The sequence below is a fragment of the Ranitomeya imitator genome, chromosome 3 (genome assembly GCF_032444005.1).
Source record: "Ranitomeya imitator isolate aRanImi1 chromosome 3, aRanImi1.pri, whole genome shotgun sequence".
In the NCBI taxonomy this organism is placed as follows: domain Eukaryota; kingdom Metazoa; phylum Chordata; class Amphibia; order Anura; family Dendrobatidae; genus Ranitomeya; species Ranitomeya imitator.
Window position 1 is genome coordinate 438,023,250 of NC_091284.1, and position 16,305 is coordinate 438,039,554.

The 16,305-nt window shown below is 45.0% G+C and overlaps 1 protein-coding gene across 4 annotated transcripts in view; it reads left to right on the top strand.

Moving 5' to 3' along the window:
* The window catches only part of TRIM37 (tripartite motif containing 37), a 218,767-nt gene extending 212,277 nt beyond the window's left edge, over nt 1-6,490 (top strand). For all 4 annotated transcript variants that reach the window (XM_069757342.1, XM_069757340.1, XM_069757341.1 and 1 more), the window contains exon 25: nt 4,102-6,490. In XM_069757342.1, coding sequence (XP_069613443.1) covers nt 4,102-4,105 — 4 coding nt within the window. In that variant the 3' untranslated portion in view covers nt 4,106-6,490. The remainder of the gene's footprint in view (nt 1-4,101) is intronic.
* Nucleotides 6,491-16,305: the final 9,815 nt, after the last annotated feature.

The following is a 16,305-nucleotide window of genomic DNA, read 5'->3' on the forward strand; positions in this document are numbered from 1 at the left end:
TACTCGGGTCGGCTTATACTCGAGTATATTCGGTATGTTTGTTGTCTATGAACTCGTAATGACCTTGAGAAACATAATGGCAGCTCAGTTTTAGCATTTAGTGAACATGGTTTAAAAAAAAAATGTAAAAAAAAAAGTGTTGAATGCACTTTTTTTTGCAATTTCACCTATGTTAAAACCAATCATGTCGTTCAAAAGTATAACTTGTCCTGCAAAAAAACAAACCTTCACATGGACATTTTGACCGAAAAATAATGAAGTGTTGACTCTGGAAATAAGGGGGGCAAAAATGGAAAATGGCCTGGGGGTTAAGGGGTTAAAGCCTTGGAGAACCACATAAAAGTCAGAAATCCATGCCCACTCATCAGTTATGTGCGGAGCCTGCCCAGAATACTGACGGGTGTTTGAGTTGGTGTTCAACAACTGGCCTGTGCTGCTCACAAAGCCTTGCCAGCATGTGCAGTGTGGAGTTCCAGCGTGTGGCCACATCGCACACCACCAGACGGTAAGCTGGCACTTTCATGTGCTGCCAGAATTGCTCTAGCTGACTTGCGGAAATGGGCGTTCACACGACGTAGTTTGACCAGAAGCTCTGGCAAATCTGGGTAGGTTTAAGAAACCACTGAACTACCAAGTTGAGCACATGGGCCAAGCATGGTACATTTGGGTGCTTTCCAAGTTTCACAGCCGCCACCAGTTAACGGCCATTATCACCATGCCTGGCTGTAGGTTCAGTGGCGAGAGTCACAGATCTGTCTGGTCTGTTATTCCTTTCAATAACTGTTGTGGTGTGCGGTTTGTCTCGCTTCCAGCTGTTGTGGACGACGTGCTCGGAGATAACATATCAGAGATGGAGGATGAGGAGGAGCAGAAGGGGGTGCAGGAATTGGTGTAGGAGGTGAAAGAAACCTTTATAGAAATAGGGCCAGCATTCCTCAGCATTGGTAGCAAATGTGCCTTGTCAGGGTGGGACTCTGCCCCTGCCTCCACAAAGTTCACCTGTGTGCCGTCAGGGGAATGTAGCATCCGTGGACAGTTACATTAAGTGCGTTTGGTAAATTCACGGGTGATGTTCCTGGACACATGCTGGTATAAAGCGGGTACGCCACACTGAGAGAAATAGTGGTGGCTGGGGACAGAGTACGGAGGGACGGCTGCCGCTAGTCTGCGGAAATACTCCGTTTCTACAATCCTAAATGGCAACATTTTCACGGCAAGCCTGTGGGTTGGTGGCTGGAATCCTTTTTTTCTTTTTTTTTTCTTTCTCATTCGAAGGCCTGGGGTAGAGACAGCTGAACGCTGTGTTGAACAAGTTTTTGGAAGTGCCCGATGATGATACTTCAGAATGTGGTGCAGGGCAGGAGGCATCTTTGCCAGCGTCCTTTACCGCGGATTGGCAAGCACCTAGCACAGGTGAAGAGGCAGTGGTGTCACCTGCTGGCACTAATTGTGGGCCCAGGCATTCGGCTCACCGAGTCGTGTGCTTAGATGGCATGTGACTGATCATGCTGGTGAGGGTTAGACTCTTAGTGGTAATGAACCGGCTGATCTTGGCATGGCACAAGGTTGCAAATTACCATTTTTTATTTTTTTTTTTTGTCTCAGAACAGTTGTCCGTCTTCTCCCTCTGGTCACCCCACTGCCTCTTCCTCCTGTTTCAGTGCTGCTGATCCCTCCCCCTCAGCGCTGCTGGCCTCGCTCTGCATGTCAGCCTCCCAGGTTGGGTCAGTGACTTCGTCATCCATCACCTTGTCTTCCACCGCCACACTCTGGTCCTCCTGACTTGGTGGACAACAATAACCTGACTTACCTGCAACCTTGTCTCATTATTATCTAACTCCTTAGACAAAATATGCCATTTCCCACCGTCATCTTCTTGTGACCATGGCTGCTTTAAGTTGTGCACCACTAAACAGCATATCCTCCTGTCCCTCTTGGAGCATGCAGGGTGAGAGACCACAATCAAGAAATGATGTAAAGAGCTCCTCGCAGTTTCCTAGTGTGGGATCACTGGTCTCCTGGGACTCGACATGGTGAGGTTTAAGTGATTCGGACTCTTGGACCACCCAAAAAATTAATTTCAAACCACCATAATTTCGCGCAAAGCAGGTTAAACTGTATTGGATGACCATTACAGTCAATTTTTTCACCCCACAAAAAATGTGGTCACCTGCGGCAGCTATATATTCACCTGCATTCAGCCACTCTACCTGCTTCAGCTGTCCCTAGGCTAAATGCAGAATGTAGAAACAGCAAAGCGCAAGATGAACCCTAAGAAGGACTTTTAGTATAATGGTTCAGCAAGGTATCGCCACTAGAGAACTGTGATTCCTAAGGCCTTCTTCACATGTCTGTTTTTTAAGGGCTGCAAATACGGACACACGCCCACCCATTGTATTCAGTGGTGGTGCGCACATGTCAAGTTTTTAACACCGCATGTCCATGGGAAAATTTGCAGACTTGCCAGGTTTTTTTGGCACAGCATGGACAAAATGCGTGCTGCATACTGATGTCATCCACATGTCATCAGCGTGACATGAACAGGCGCCTGGGAAGAAGTGGTACAGTTCGTGCTGTTCCCAGGCGCTGGCTGCTGAAGGCAACGCTAAGCATTGTCTGCTGCTCGCACTGAGATGTCCCTCCTGTTTAAAAAAAAAAAAAAAAAAATTAAATGCAAAAACCGGTTTGAGCTAATGGGCAATTTTCATAGCCAGCAGAGGGAAAGCCCATGGCAGGGAGCTTATGTTAATCATCTGGGACAAGGGACAATGTTCCATAAGGTTCCCAGGCTAATAACAACTCACAGCTGTTTGCTTTCCCTTTCGTGGGTAATTTACGGGGGACCTGAGAAAAGAGAATGATGTAGGGTCCCCTTATAAATTCAAACCAGCAAATGCTAGTCAGACAACTGTGGGATGATATTAATCGCTTGTGACATTACCATTAGTAACGCACTACGCTGTCATGGATTCAAATCCTGCAGAGCAAGCAAGGTCCCCCTGCTCACGCCGCCAGCACGTGTCCAGGCCCTTTTGAAGTTTGCCAATGACCATCTGGATGATCTAGAGGAGGCATGGGAGAAAGTAATTTGGTCAAATGACACCACAATAGAAGTTTTTGGTATCCACTCCATTCGCCGTGTTTTGAGAAAGAAGGATGAGTACAAACCCAAGAACATTGTCCCAACTGTGAAGCTTAATGGGAGTAACATCATACTTTGGGTGTGCTTTTCTGCAAAGGGGACAAGATGCCTGCACCGTATTGAAGGGAGGATGGAAGGGGTCATATATCACTATATTTTGGCCAACAAGTTCCTTCCCTCAGTAAGAGCATTAAAGATGGGTCACGGCTGGGTCTTCCAGCATGACAATGACTCGAAACACACAGCCAGGTCAACTGAGGAGTGGCTCCGTATGAAGCATTTCAAGCTCATGGAGTGGCCTAGCTATTCTCCAGACTTGAACCCAATAGAAAATCTATGGAGGGAGATTAATCTCAATGTTGCCCAGTGACAGCCGCAAAATCTGGAGAAGATCTGTATGGAGGAGTGGGCCAAAATCCCTGCTCCAGTGTGTGCAAACTTGGCCAAGAACTACTGGAAACGTCTGTCCTCTGTAATTGCAAATAAAGGTTTTTGTACCAAATATTAAATACTGTTTTTCTATTGTATTAAATACTTGTTTCATGTAAAAAAGGCAAATTAATCATGTAAAAATCGTACAATTTGATTTTGTTTTTTTTTTCTTAATTCTGTCTCTCACAGTGGAAGTGGTCCTACAATAAAAAATTACAGACCTCTCCATTCTGTGTAGGTGGGATAACTTGCAAAGTCGGCAGGGTATCAAATACCATGATTTTACATTGAGATAAAGAATCTAAAGATTTATAGATTTGATGTCTTACTATCTTTATTCAGTAAAATCTAGCACATTTGTACAAGCAGGAAACATATCACAAGTATGTTTGTAGGAAAAGTGAGGTAGGATATACCGCCGGCCCCTTGTCCTGTCTAAATTTGAAATTGATTGATCATGAGCTATGAGGTTTGCTCTGTCATTTGAGTGTATACATCTGTAACACGTGTTTTTATGTTTTGTCTAGGTAATCGGTGAGAACATTTAGACATCCCCAACTGTGTTGAAAGCTCCGAACACTAGGATACGTAGGACTGCATCCACCCACGGGTGCACATTCACTGCTGTAACTTATTTATATACCCGAGAATGCCGCGCAGCACTACAAACAAGTCTTTAATAAAAAGATTCATATGCAGTTAGCATGGGGAAGAAACCGTATTTTCATCATCAGCCAATGTGCATGGAAACCATTATTGATCTCTTGGATTCACATGCATTCACTGTAATGTAGAAACTTCACGCTCATCTAGCTTTTTCCGATATTAGATGGTTGTCTCCACTTCTTAACTCCCAGCTGCACTATGTGGGTCATATAAAGTATTGAAGTAGGTCTTACCCATGGCAACCAGTCAGATCCAAGCTGTTGTTGTGCTTGACTGACGGTCAACATCTGTTTGGCCAGGGGCGAGACCAGACTTTTTGCTTTGCACTGGCATATTATGTTAGGATGAAGCAACTCTACTGAAGGGGACAGTTCCATTGTTCTATATTATGCCATATTTTTCAGCCGAGGCCATCTTTTTTCTAAATCCATTTAGCAGCTGACACAAATCCACATGATGATACGCTTTCCTGCCCAGCACTGTATTAATCATAAAGAACCTCAATCCTTTGACATCTTCATGGCTACCACAGGAGTATATACTGTATTGTGTGATTTAAAACCAAGAAAAATCATTTTGATGTTCTGTGTCTTCAGGCATGGGAAAGGCAATAATGAAATGGAAACCTAATGGCATTCTTACTAGATAGGTGCTAGAAGACTACCAGCAATAAATCTACTCGGAGCATATCAATAGAACTAGCGTAATTGATAGGATTTCCATAGCGGAGTATATCCAACTCTTCAGGTCCACACTTGTGTGAACAATATGCAACTGTGTGCCTTCACATGTATGCAAAGAACTAGTAAGTCTGAGGAATGGAGGTAGAAGAATGAAGTCCACCAGCGTACGCGGCAGCTTGTATGGCCGTTTCGGTAGTATATAGCAAGCTCCCTTGTCTGAAGTTGAGGTAGTGTATGACCTGCTCAGAGTTTGTAATCTGTTTTCTGCAGTAAGGAGATTTCGGGAGCTTTGTCTATGACACCCTTTTTGTCTATATGCATACCAATCCCTGGACCGGCCGAGTTTTACATACGGTTACTGAAGCTGATGAACCCCGAGATCTGCTCTCTGATGCCAAGTTACTGCAGAAGATACAGTGCGAGCGCTAACTAAGCACATCACATACTCCTGCTTGCAGAGGATTCCTGCACATGATATAAGCGACTATTGAGATCCCCATCCAGAAGACCTTTTCCCACCATTACAAGTAGCAGAAGAACTCTTCCTAGAGTCTACATCACATGTACACAGAATTTTCCATCCTTGTCTACGTGGCCAGCTATTCTTTTTCTGCTAGAGGCTTGTAATAAGCCCAAGGAAGCACAAGACCTCCATTATAACGATCAGTAGGGGTTTCCCCTTCAGTGTTAAAGGGATCCTTCGCGCTTAATAAAAATGAATCGCCAGTTATGTTACTGTTCACGCCATATTCAGCTGCAATTAGAACATATAACTTTGTATTGCTTCTCCTTAGTGAAGTGTTACATGTGTATTAGCTAGATCTGCAACATGGCGGATGTGTGGTGACCTATAGCGCCCCCTGTGAGTGCCTCTGCACAGATAGATCATATAAAACATTGAACATTGTGATTTTCCTGCAGCGTCCAAGGAACTGTCTGCTTCCAGCACATAACTAAATGTATCACTGGGTATTGTGCAGCTTTATTACCGTATTGTAACGACTAACCTGCTATCATTCCATTTCATGGGCCAGCACCTCGTGAGGCTTCCAGTGCAAGACTAGTTTATGTAGAGACCACCTATACAAACTCCTTGACCCCCTTACACAGTCTTTGTTAGATACCAATCCCTCTGTGTCTGAGCACAGCGTGAATGCTGAAATATTTGTTTCACATTTGTATAGTCTTCTCTTTATAAGCTAAAAACGTAAAGCCGACGTGTAAGACATAACTGTGTCCGTGGTGCCGAATATCTTCATATCTATTGATTTTAAGCCGTTTTTAATTTAACACGCTAAAGACTATAGAGATGTTTTTTCCTTGCAGACCAAGTGAGCGATGACCTTGCCAAACCTGTTGCTGTTTCTAGCATCCGAGCTGCTCCTTGCATTGCTATTGTTGCCTGAAAAACTGGTACTCGTGTAACTAAATATGATTGCCGAATATTTAATGTCTAGTCATGTCCACTGTCATTTTTATTTGTTTTGTTTTTGTTTTAATCTGTTTTATTTTGAACTGGATGAAATATTTTGTTGCACTTTTTTTCTTAATAAAATAAAACCTGTAACAGTTTGTCAATGCGACTCACTATTACATCTAGACAGCAACAATTTTTAATGCTGCATATATTAAAGGGTTATTCCCATCTTTATTAATGGGTAATGGTTGAATAGTGCTTGTAAAAACAAACACTTTCTTAATTTGCTATTTATTAAAATTCACCTAATCTTGCAAAATTTGCTTTTTTGGTTACTGATAGTTGCCAAGGGGATTGCCCATTGCTGATAGACCAATTCTGAGCAGTTCCTAAGTTTTTTTTTTTTTTTTTAAATTTCTCAAGCTTTATAACCTTTCCGGATCACTGGGCACACAGTTAGCACCTGATCCTGTCCAGCTTCAGTACCACTACTCTTACAGCACTACAGGTGCACAGCTCACAATTATGCCACTGGTCCAAACTGTCAGTCGTGCGGGAGCACGGCTCCCCATCACTCAGAATGTCTAGACACATGGGGGGAGTAGTGCACTTTGGAATTGAGGACACAGGAGAGCCCCTCTAAGGCTAGGTTCACATCGCGTCAGTGCCATCCGTTTAACGGATCCGTAACGGATCTGTAAACGCATCCATTGCCATCCATTATCGTAACGCATTCTAATGCATATCAAAATTGGCATGCGTTAGCGATGGTGTGTTACTTTGTGATGCACCCTCGAACGCGGTCTACCGCGTTTTCGGGTACGTTTGTTCACTGTGCATTAGACCTAACGCGTTCACTGTGCATAGACCTCTATTACTAACGCATGCCAACGCAATGCTACTATGCGTTAGCGCGATTGTACAAAAAAAAACTAGATTTTGAGCATCCGTTATGGCACTAACACGATGTGAACCTAGCCTTAGATAAAATTATGTTTAGAGCAATTATTAAAACCATGTTCTACAGATGTAGCAAGCTGTCATGGCAGTTTAGTTTGACTTTTGTTAGACAGAAAATCATCCTTACATATACAAGGCTGTAGTCACACGTATAGAATATCACTGGGGAACAGTTTAACGTCATTTTTGTTCTTTTTCTCTTGATTTAGGGTAAAATAGACATGCTGATTTCAAAACTGCGGTTAGTTTTCTTGTATCACGTCAGTTTTTTTCTCTACAGCTTATCTTAATGCGATTTACTTTAGACAAGGATCGAGAGTAGCACTGGCTAACCTCTCTCGAGTGGAGAGGACGACCTTGATGACCGGTCACAGGTTATTTGTCAGGAATATTCTGTTACTCGTGAGACAGAGCAGCACACAACCTCTCACCACGCTATCAGGTGAAACATTCCGAAAGTCTGTACACATGGGGTTAGCAGAATGATTTTTTTTTTCACTTGTTTCCTTTCTTTCAGATCATGTCTTTCCCTGCCTTTTCTCTTTGTAAGTGCCTAAACCGCCCTGCTTCCCTTTCAGTTATATCTTTGGCAGTTTCACCATTCCCAGTTAAAGCCTAAACATCAGCACCTTTATAAAACAAGACTATTTCTGCATATTTCAAAGTAAATCTTGATGATTAAGATAAGTGTTGGGCTTCTCACAAGGTGTGCATGCAGTGTGTCTAGAGTTTACGGATGTGGCTGAACATGTAATATACCATTTGGTATACCTATGGTTTTGTGAGAGCCAAGATATCACTTTAGTGACTGTTACTTTTGTAAAGTGTAAACTTCAGGATATAACAAGAAAAATACATGTAAAATGGAGTATCCTAGTCTACTGTCAGCTATATGTCCAGTGCCTCATTCTGCTGACATCCCAGTGCCAGTTTTCCTTGAGCTATCCACTTTTCAAGAACATCATTATGGTGAGGAACAAAATTACAACAATGAAGACTTTGAATTTGAAGATGTCTCCGTTCGTTATGGATATGACCAGTGTATTGCCATAACATACATAGTTTAATTGGGAATTCCAATCTATAACTCAAATCAATAGCTCAAAGTGGGGCTTACAGTGTATCATCCTTCGCAATGGCAATTTATTTGGTGCAATCCCAATTGGCTATTCAGTTTCATTTTGTGAAGAATACGGAGACATAAAGAGTCACTGAGTTGTTGCAATATTGCAAACACAATTGGATCATTTGTGATGACCTTAAAATGGTAAGATTACTTCTTTGTCAGCAATGTAGATACACCAAGTATCCTTGTTTTCTGTGCATGTGGGACAGCAGAGCTCGTGAGAAGCATTGGGTGGAGATAACAATATTATCTAATAAAACAGTATATGTGAACAATATAGATAAGAATAACTCATTTTGATTTTCCCAAGGTGGGGCTTTGGGTCATATTGGTTCACGGAATATATGTGATGTGAAAATATCTATACCTACTCTTTATCTCTGACTGAGAATTGAGATCTGGATTATATTCCCCAAACGGGGGGGTTGAAATATTCAATTATACATCTGTGTGATGGTTTACGATTCACATTGATTTTATGGAGGTTATGGACCTCTTTTTAGGAGACTTACCGTATATACTCGAGTATAAGCTGATCCCCCCCCCCCCCTAATTTTGCCACAAAAAACTGGGAAAAACTTATTGACTCGAGTATAAGCCTAGGGTAGGAAATGTAGCAGCTACCGGTGAATTTTAAAAATAAAAATAGATTCTTCATACCGTTGATTATTGCCCCATAGATGCTCCATATAAAGCTGTGCCATATAGAATGCTCTGCACCGTTCATTATTGCCCCATAGATGCTCCATATAAAGCTGTGCAATATATAATGCTGCAATAAAAAAAATGACATACCTCTCTTGCTGCCCGCTGCTCCTCAGCATCCCGTCTCTCCGCACTGACTGTTCAGTCAGAGGGCGCAGATTAGTACGTCATCGCGGCCTCTGACCTGAACAGTCAGAGCAAGAGGACGGGAAGACGGAGCGGCGCCCGGCGGTTGGAACGTTGACAGGTAAATATGTAATACTCACCTGCTCCCGGCGTCCCTGGCTCCTTATCCCCGACAGATGGTCTCCGGTGCCGCAGCCTCTTCCTCGGTCAGCAGTCACTGGCACCGCTCATCACAGGAATGAACATGCGGCTCCACCCCTATGGGAGTGGAGTCCATATTCATAACTTTAATGAGCGGTACCACGTGACCGCTGAACAGGGGAAGAGCTGCGGCACCAGAAGACCATGGGACAGGCAGGGGGAGCGCCAGGTGCCCCGGAAGCAGGTGAGTATGCGACAGTCCTCTCTCCCCCTCACCCGCCGACCGTGACTCGAGTATAAGCCAAGAGGGGCACTTTCAGCCCAAAAATTTGTGCTGAAAATCTCGGCTTATACTCGAGTATATATACGGTAACTAATAAAAGTTACGTTTCAAAACCACATTTTGTTTTTTCCTTGCTAATACTTTACTTTTTTCTGTGGTAGAAACGGTGAGAGAGATCTTGTTGAACCCCTTTACCCCCAAGGGTGGTTTGCATGTTAATGACCGGGCCAATTTTTACAATTCTGACCACTGCCCCTTTATGAGGTTATAACTCTGGAACGATTCAAAGGATCCTGGCGATTTTGACATTTTTTTTCTTGTGACATATTGTACTTTATGATAGTGTTAGAATTTGTTTGATTTTACTTGCGTTTATTTGTGGGGGAAAAAACGGAAGTTTGGTGAAAATTTTGCATTTTTCCGACTTTGAATTTTCATGCCCTTAAATCACAGAGACACTGTATATACTCGAGTATAAGCCGAGATTTTCAGCCAACTTTTTTGGGCTGAAAGAAACCCTCTCTGATTATACTAGTCATACCCAGGGGGGTCGGCAGGGGAGGGGGAGCGGAGCTGTGTAATAATACTCACCTGCTCCTGGCGCAGTCCCTGCATGAATATGGACCCCACTCCCATAGGGGTGGAGCTGCATATTCATTACTGTAATGAGCGGTACCATGTGACCGCTCACTACAGGAAGAAGCTGCCGGCGCCGGGAACAGACATGCAGGGACCGCGCCGAGAGCAGGTGAGTATAACGCAGTGCGTGATATTCACCTGCTCCCCGTTCCATCGTCTTCCCCGTCCTCTGCAGTGACGCGCAGGTCAGAGGGCGCGGTGACTCGATAATTGTGCGTCACCGCGCCCTCTGACCTGTGCGTCACTGCAGAGGATGGGGAAGACACAGCAGCGGTCGTCGGTGGAGCATCTTATGGGGCCATGTGCAGCATTATATGGGGCAAATATCTGTATGGGGCCATGTGCGGCATTATATGGGGCAAATATCTGTATGGGGCCATGTGCAGCATTATATGGGGCAAATATCTGTATGGAGCATCTTATGGGGCCATAATCCACATTTGTGGCGCATTATACGGGGCAAATGTGTCTATGGAGCATCTTATGGGGTCATAATCAACATTTGTGCAGCATTATATGGGGCATATTTTAATATGGAGCAGAGGCGTAGCTAGAGCTTTTGCCGCCCGGGGCTGTTCCCGAGTTTGGCGCCCCCCCTCCTCCGGCTCAATACACACAAAGGTTACCAAAAATGGTTTTCCTGTTTTGTAGAACTTAAACTGGGCCTAATGGTGTCACCCCCACATGCCAAACCTGTGACTTAATACCACCACACCATGACCAGACCACATAGTGACCGAATAATACTACATATAAGGGACAAATACCACAACACCATTTCCATACCACATATTACCACCACATAGTGACTGAATACTACAATACTGATCAGTAATAAAAAAAAAACCACAATACTATCACCATAAGTGCCAGTATTCACAGGAGATCTGTACTTAGTATGCAGTGTCTGTGTAGAGGTAATACAGAGATCACTGGTGGTGGTATACACAGGAACTCTGTATATAATGTATAGATAATACAGTGATCACTGGTGACATTGTACACAGGACCGCTGTATATAGTGTCAGTGTATAGGTAACACTGACTCACCAGTGACGTCTCTAGGTGAAGTCCTTCATCTTTCATCCAGCACAGACCGCCATAATTTCTTCCAGCCAGGACTAGTTTCTGCAGGAAATAACAGTTATCTTGAGCTCCGCTTGCAGAACACATTACTTAATTTTTCACAACTTCTACATTACACCACATGAAGAAAAAAAGGTGATATAGTGTCACTCTGCACAGTAACAGGACCGCCCCCCCCATTTAAAACAGTATACTCAAAAAATAAAATAAATACATCACTGCAGTAATAATATCCCTTAATTAGCCCCTATGGTAATACTATTCCCCACCCTGGCCCCGTTTATCTCATTCCTGGCTCCAGCCATATGTTCTCGCATCCTGCCCTCATGAGTATCCATTCTACCCCATATGATCTCCCCATCCTGCCCCACCAGCCTCCATCGTATCCGTCCTGCCCCATGATCCAATCCTGCCCCATGATCCAATCCTGCCCCGTATCTACATTCTGCCTATGCCTCAAGTCCTGCCCCCAGTGTGGCCAGCAATCTGCCCCAGTGTGTCCAGCATTGCCCCAGTGTGTCCAGCAATCTGCCCCAGTGTGCACAGCAATCTGCCCCAGTGTGCACAGCAATCTGCCCCAGTGTGCACAGCAATCTGCCCCAGTGTGCACAGCAATCTGCCCCAGTGTGCACAGCAATCTGCCCCAGTGTGCACAGCAATCTGCCCCAGTGTGCACAGCAATCTGCCCCAGTGTGCACAGCAATCTGCCCCAGTGTGCACAGCAATCTGCCCCAGTGTGCACAGCAATCTGCCCCAGTGTGCACAGCAATCTGCCCCAGTGTGCACAGCAATCTGCCCCAGTGTGCACAGCAATCTGCCCCAGTGTGCACAGCAATCTGCCCCAGTGTGCACAGCAATCTGCCCCAGTGTGCACAGCAATCTGCCCCAGTGTGCACAGCAATCTGCCCCAGTGTGCACAGCAATCTGCCCCAGTGTGCACAGCAATCTGCCCCAGTGTGCACAGCAATCTGCCCCAGTGTCCAGCATTGCCCCAGCGTGTCCAGCAATCTGCCCCAGCGTGCACAGCATTGCCCCAGTGTCCAGAAATCTGCCCCAGTGTGTCCAGCATTGCCCCAGTGTGTCCAGCATTGCCCCCAGTGTGCACAGCAATCTGCCCCAGTGTGCACAGCAATCTGCCCCAGCGTGCACAGCATTGCCCCAGCGTGCACAGCATTGCCCCAGCGTGCACAGCATTGCCCCAGCGTGCACAGCATTGCCCCAGTGTCCAGAAATCTGCCCCAGGGTCTCCAGCATTGCACCAGTATGTCCAGAAATCTGCCCCAGTGTGTCCAGAAGTCTGCCCCAGGGTCTCCAGCATTGCCTCAATGAGTCCAGAAATCTGCCCCATGGTCTCCGGTATTGCCCCAGTGTGTCCAGCATTCTGCCCCATGGTCTCCGGTATTGCCCCAGTGTGTCCAGCATTCTGCCCCATGGTCTCCGGTATTGCCCCAGTGTGTCCAGCACTCTACCCCATGGTCTCCGGTATTGCCCCAGTGTGTCCAGCATTCTGCCCCATGGTCTCCAGTATTGCCCCAGTGTGTCCAGCAATCTGCCCCATGGTCTCCAGTATTGCCCCAGTGTGTCCAGCATTGCCCCCAGACAGAGTCAGACATAAAGAAAAAAAAAAGTAAAATCCTCACCTCTCCCGTTCCTAGCGCAGGTCCGGTGCAGTCAGCGTCTCTCCGGCTCTGCAACGCTCAGGACAGAGAGGCTGAGCGGCGCGCACAGTGATGACGTCATCGCGCCCTCTGCCCTGAGACGTCGCAGAGTCAGAGGGCGCTGAAGACGCTGCAGCTGCCGCAGGAACCAGGAGAGGTGAGTATTAGGCCGGCGTCACACACAGCGTATGAAAATACGGTCTGTATATTACGGCCGTAATACGCTGCAAAGTCCCGAAAATAGTGGTCCGTAGCTCCTCCGTAGGCAGGGTGTGTCACCGTTTTTTGCGCATGGCATCCTCCGTATGTAATCCGTATGGCAGCCGTAATGCGTGTTTTTATCGCAGGCTTGCAAAACCGACATATGGCTATACAAGGGATCCATGTGTAAAAAAAAAAAACCAAACATATATACTGTCTATATATCTATATCTATATATATCTATCTATCTATATATATCTATATATCTATCTATCTATGTCTATCTATCTATCTATCTATCTATCTATCTATGTCCATCTATCTATCTATGTCTATCTATCTGTCTATGTCTATCTATCTATCTATGTCTATCTATCTATCTATGTCTATCTATATCTATCTATATCTATCTATATCTATCTATATCTATCTATCTATATCTATCTATCGATCTCTCTATCTATATCTATCTATATATCTCTCTATCTATATCTATCTATATCTATCTATCTATCTCTATCTATCTATCTATCTCTATCTATCTCTCTATATATATATATATATACATATATATATCTACATATCTATCTATCTATATATATATATATATCTATCTATATATATATCTATCTATCTATATATATATATCTATATATCTATATATATATATATCTACCGTATATACTCGAGTATAAGCCGACCCGAGTATAAGCCGACCCCCCTAATTTTGCCACAAAAAACTGGGAAAACTTATTGACTCGAGTATAAGCCTAGGGTAGAAAATGCAGCATTTACCGGTGAATTTCAAAAATAAAAATAGATGCTTCATACCGTTCATTATTGCCCCATAGATGCTCCATATACAACTGTGCTATATAGAATGCTCTGCACCGTTGATTATGGCCCCATAGATGCTCCTTATAATGCTGTGCCATATATGCTCTGCACCTTTGATTATGGCCCCATAAATGCTCCTTATAATGTTGTGCCATATATGCTCTGCACCTTTGATTATGGCCCCATAAATGCTCCTTTTAATGCTGTGCCCCATATATGCTCTGCACCTTTATGGCCCCATAGGTGCTCCTTATAATGCTGTGCCCCTTATATGCTCTGCACCTTTATGGCCCCATAGATGCTCCTTATAATGCTGTGCCCCATATATGCTCTGCACCTTTATGGCCCCATAGATGCTCCTTATAATGCTGTGCCCCATATATGCTCTGCACCTTTATGGCCCCATAGATGCTCCTTATAATGCTGTGCCCCGTATATGCTCTGCACCTTTGATTATGGCCCCATAGGTGCTCCTTATAATGCTGTGCCCCTTATATGCTCTGCACCTTTATGGCCCCATAGGTGCTCCTTATAATGCTGTGCCCCTTATATGCTCTGCACCTTTATGGCCCCATAGGTGCTCCTTATAATGCTGTGCCCCTTATATGCTCTGCACCTTTATGGCCCCATAGGTGCTCCTTATAATGCTGTGCCCCATATATGCTCTGCACCTTTATGGCCCCATAGGTGCTCCTTATAATGCTGTGCCCCTTATATGCTCTGCACCTTTATGGCCCCATAGGTGCTCCTTATAATGCTGTGCCCCTTATATGCTCTGCACCTTTATGGCCCCATAGGTGCTCCTTATAATGCTGTGCCCCTTATATGCTCTGCACCTTTATGGCCCCATAGGTGCTCCTTATAATGCTGTGCCCCTTATATGCTCTGCACCTTTATGGCCCCATAGGTGCTCCTTATAATGCTGTGCCCCATATATGCTCTGCACCTTTATGGCCCCATAGGTGCTCCTTATAATGCTGTGCCCCTTATATGCTCTGCACCTTTATGGCCCCATAGATGCTCCTTATAATGCTGTGCCCCGTATATGCTCTGCACCTTTATGGCCCCATAGATGCTCCTTATAATGCTGTGCCCCGTATATGCTCTGCACCTTTATGGCCCCATAGATGCTCCTTATAATGCTGTGCCCCGTATATGCTCTGCACCTTTGATTATGGCCCCATAGGTGCTCCTTATAATGCTGTGCCCCTTATATGCTCTGCACCTTTATGGCCCCATAGGTGCTCCTTATAATGCTGTGCCCCTTATATGCTCTGCACCTTTATGGCCCCATAGGTGCTCCTTATAATGCTGTGCCCCTTATATGCTCTGCACCTTTATGGCCCCATAGGTGCTCCTTATAATGCTGTGCCCCATATATGCTCTGCACCTTTATGGCCCCATAGGTGCTCCTTATAATGCTGTGCCCCTTATATGCTCTGCACCTTTATGGCCCCATAGGTGCTCCTTATAATGCTGTGCCCCTTGTATGCTCTGCACCTTTATGGCCCCATAGGTGCTCCTTATAATGCTGTGCCCCTTGTATGCTCTGCACCTTTATGGCCCCATAGGTGCTCCTTATAATGCTGTGCCCCTTGTATGCTCTGCACCTTTATGGCCCCATAGGTGCTCCTTATAATGCTGTGCCCCATGTATGCTCTGCACCTTTATGGCCCCATAGGTGCTCCTTATAATGCTGTGCCCCATGTATGCTCTGCACCTTTATGGCCCCATAGGTGCTCCTTATAATGCTGTGCCCCATATATGCTCTGCACCTTTATGGCCCCATAGGTGCTCCTTATAATGCTGTGCCCCATATATGCTCTGCACCTTTATGGCCCCATAGGTGCTCCTTATAATGCTGTGCCCCATATATGCTCTGCACCTTTATGGCCCCATAGGTGCTCCTTATAATGCTGTGCCCCTTATATGCTCTGCACCTTTATGGCCCCATAGGTGCTCCTTATAATGCTGTGCCCCATATATGCTCTGCACCTTTATGGCCCCATAGGTGCTCCTTATAATGCTGTGCCCCATATATGCTCTGCACCTTTATGGCCCCATAGGTGCTCCTTATAATGCTGTGCCCCATATATGCTCTGCACCTTTATGGCCCCATAGGTGCTCCTTATAATGCTGTGCCCCTTATATGCTCTGCACCTTTATGGCCCCATAGGTGCTCCCTATAATGCTGTGCCCCAT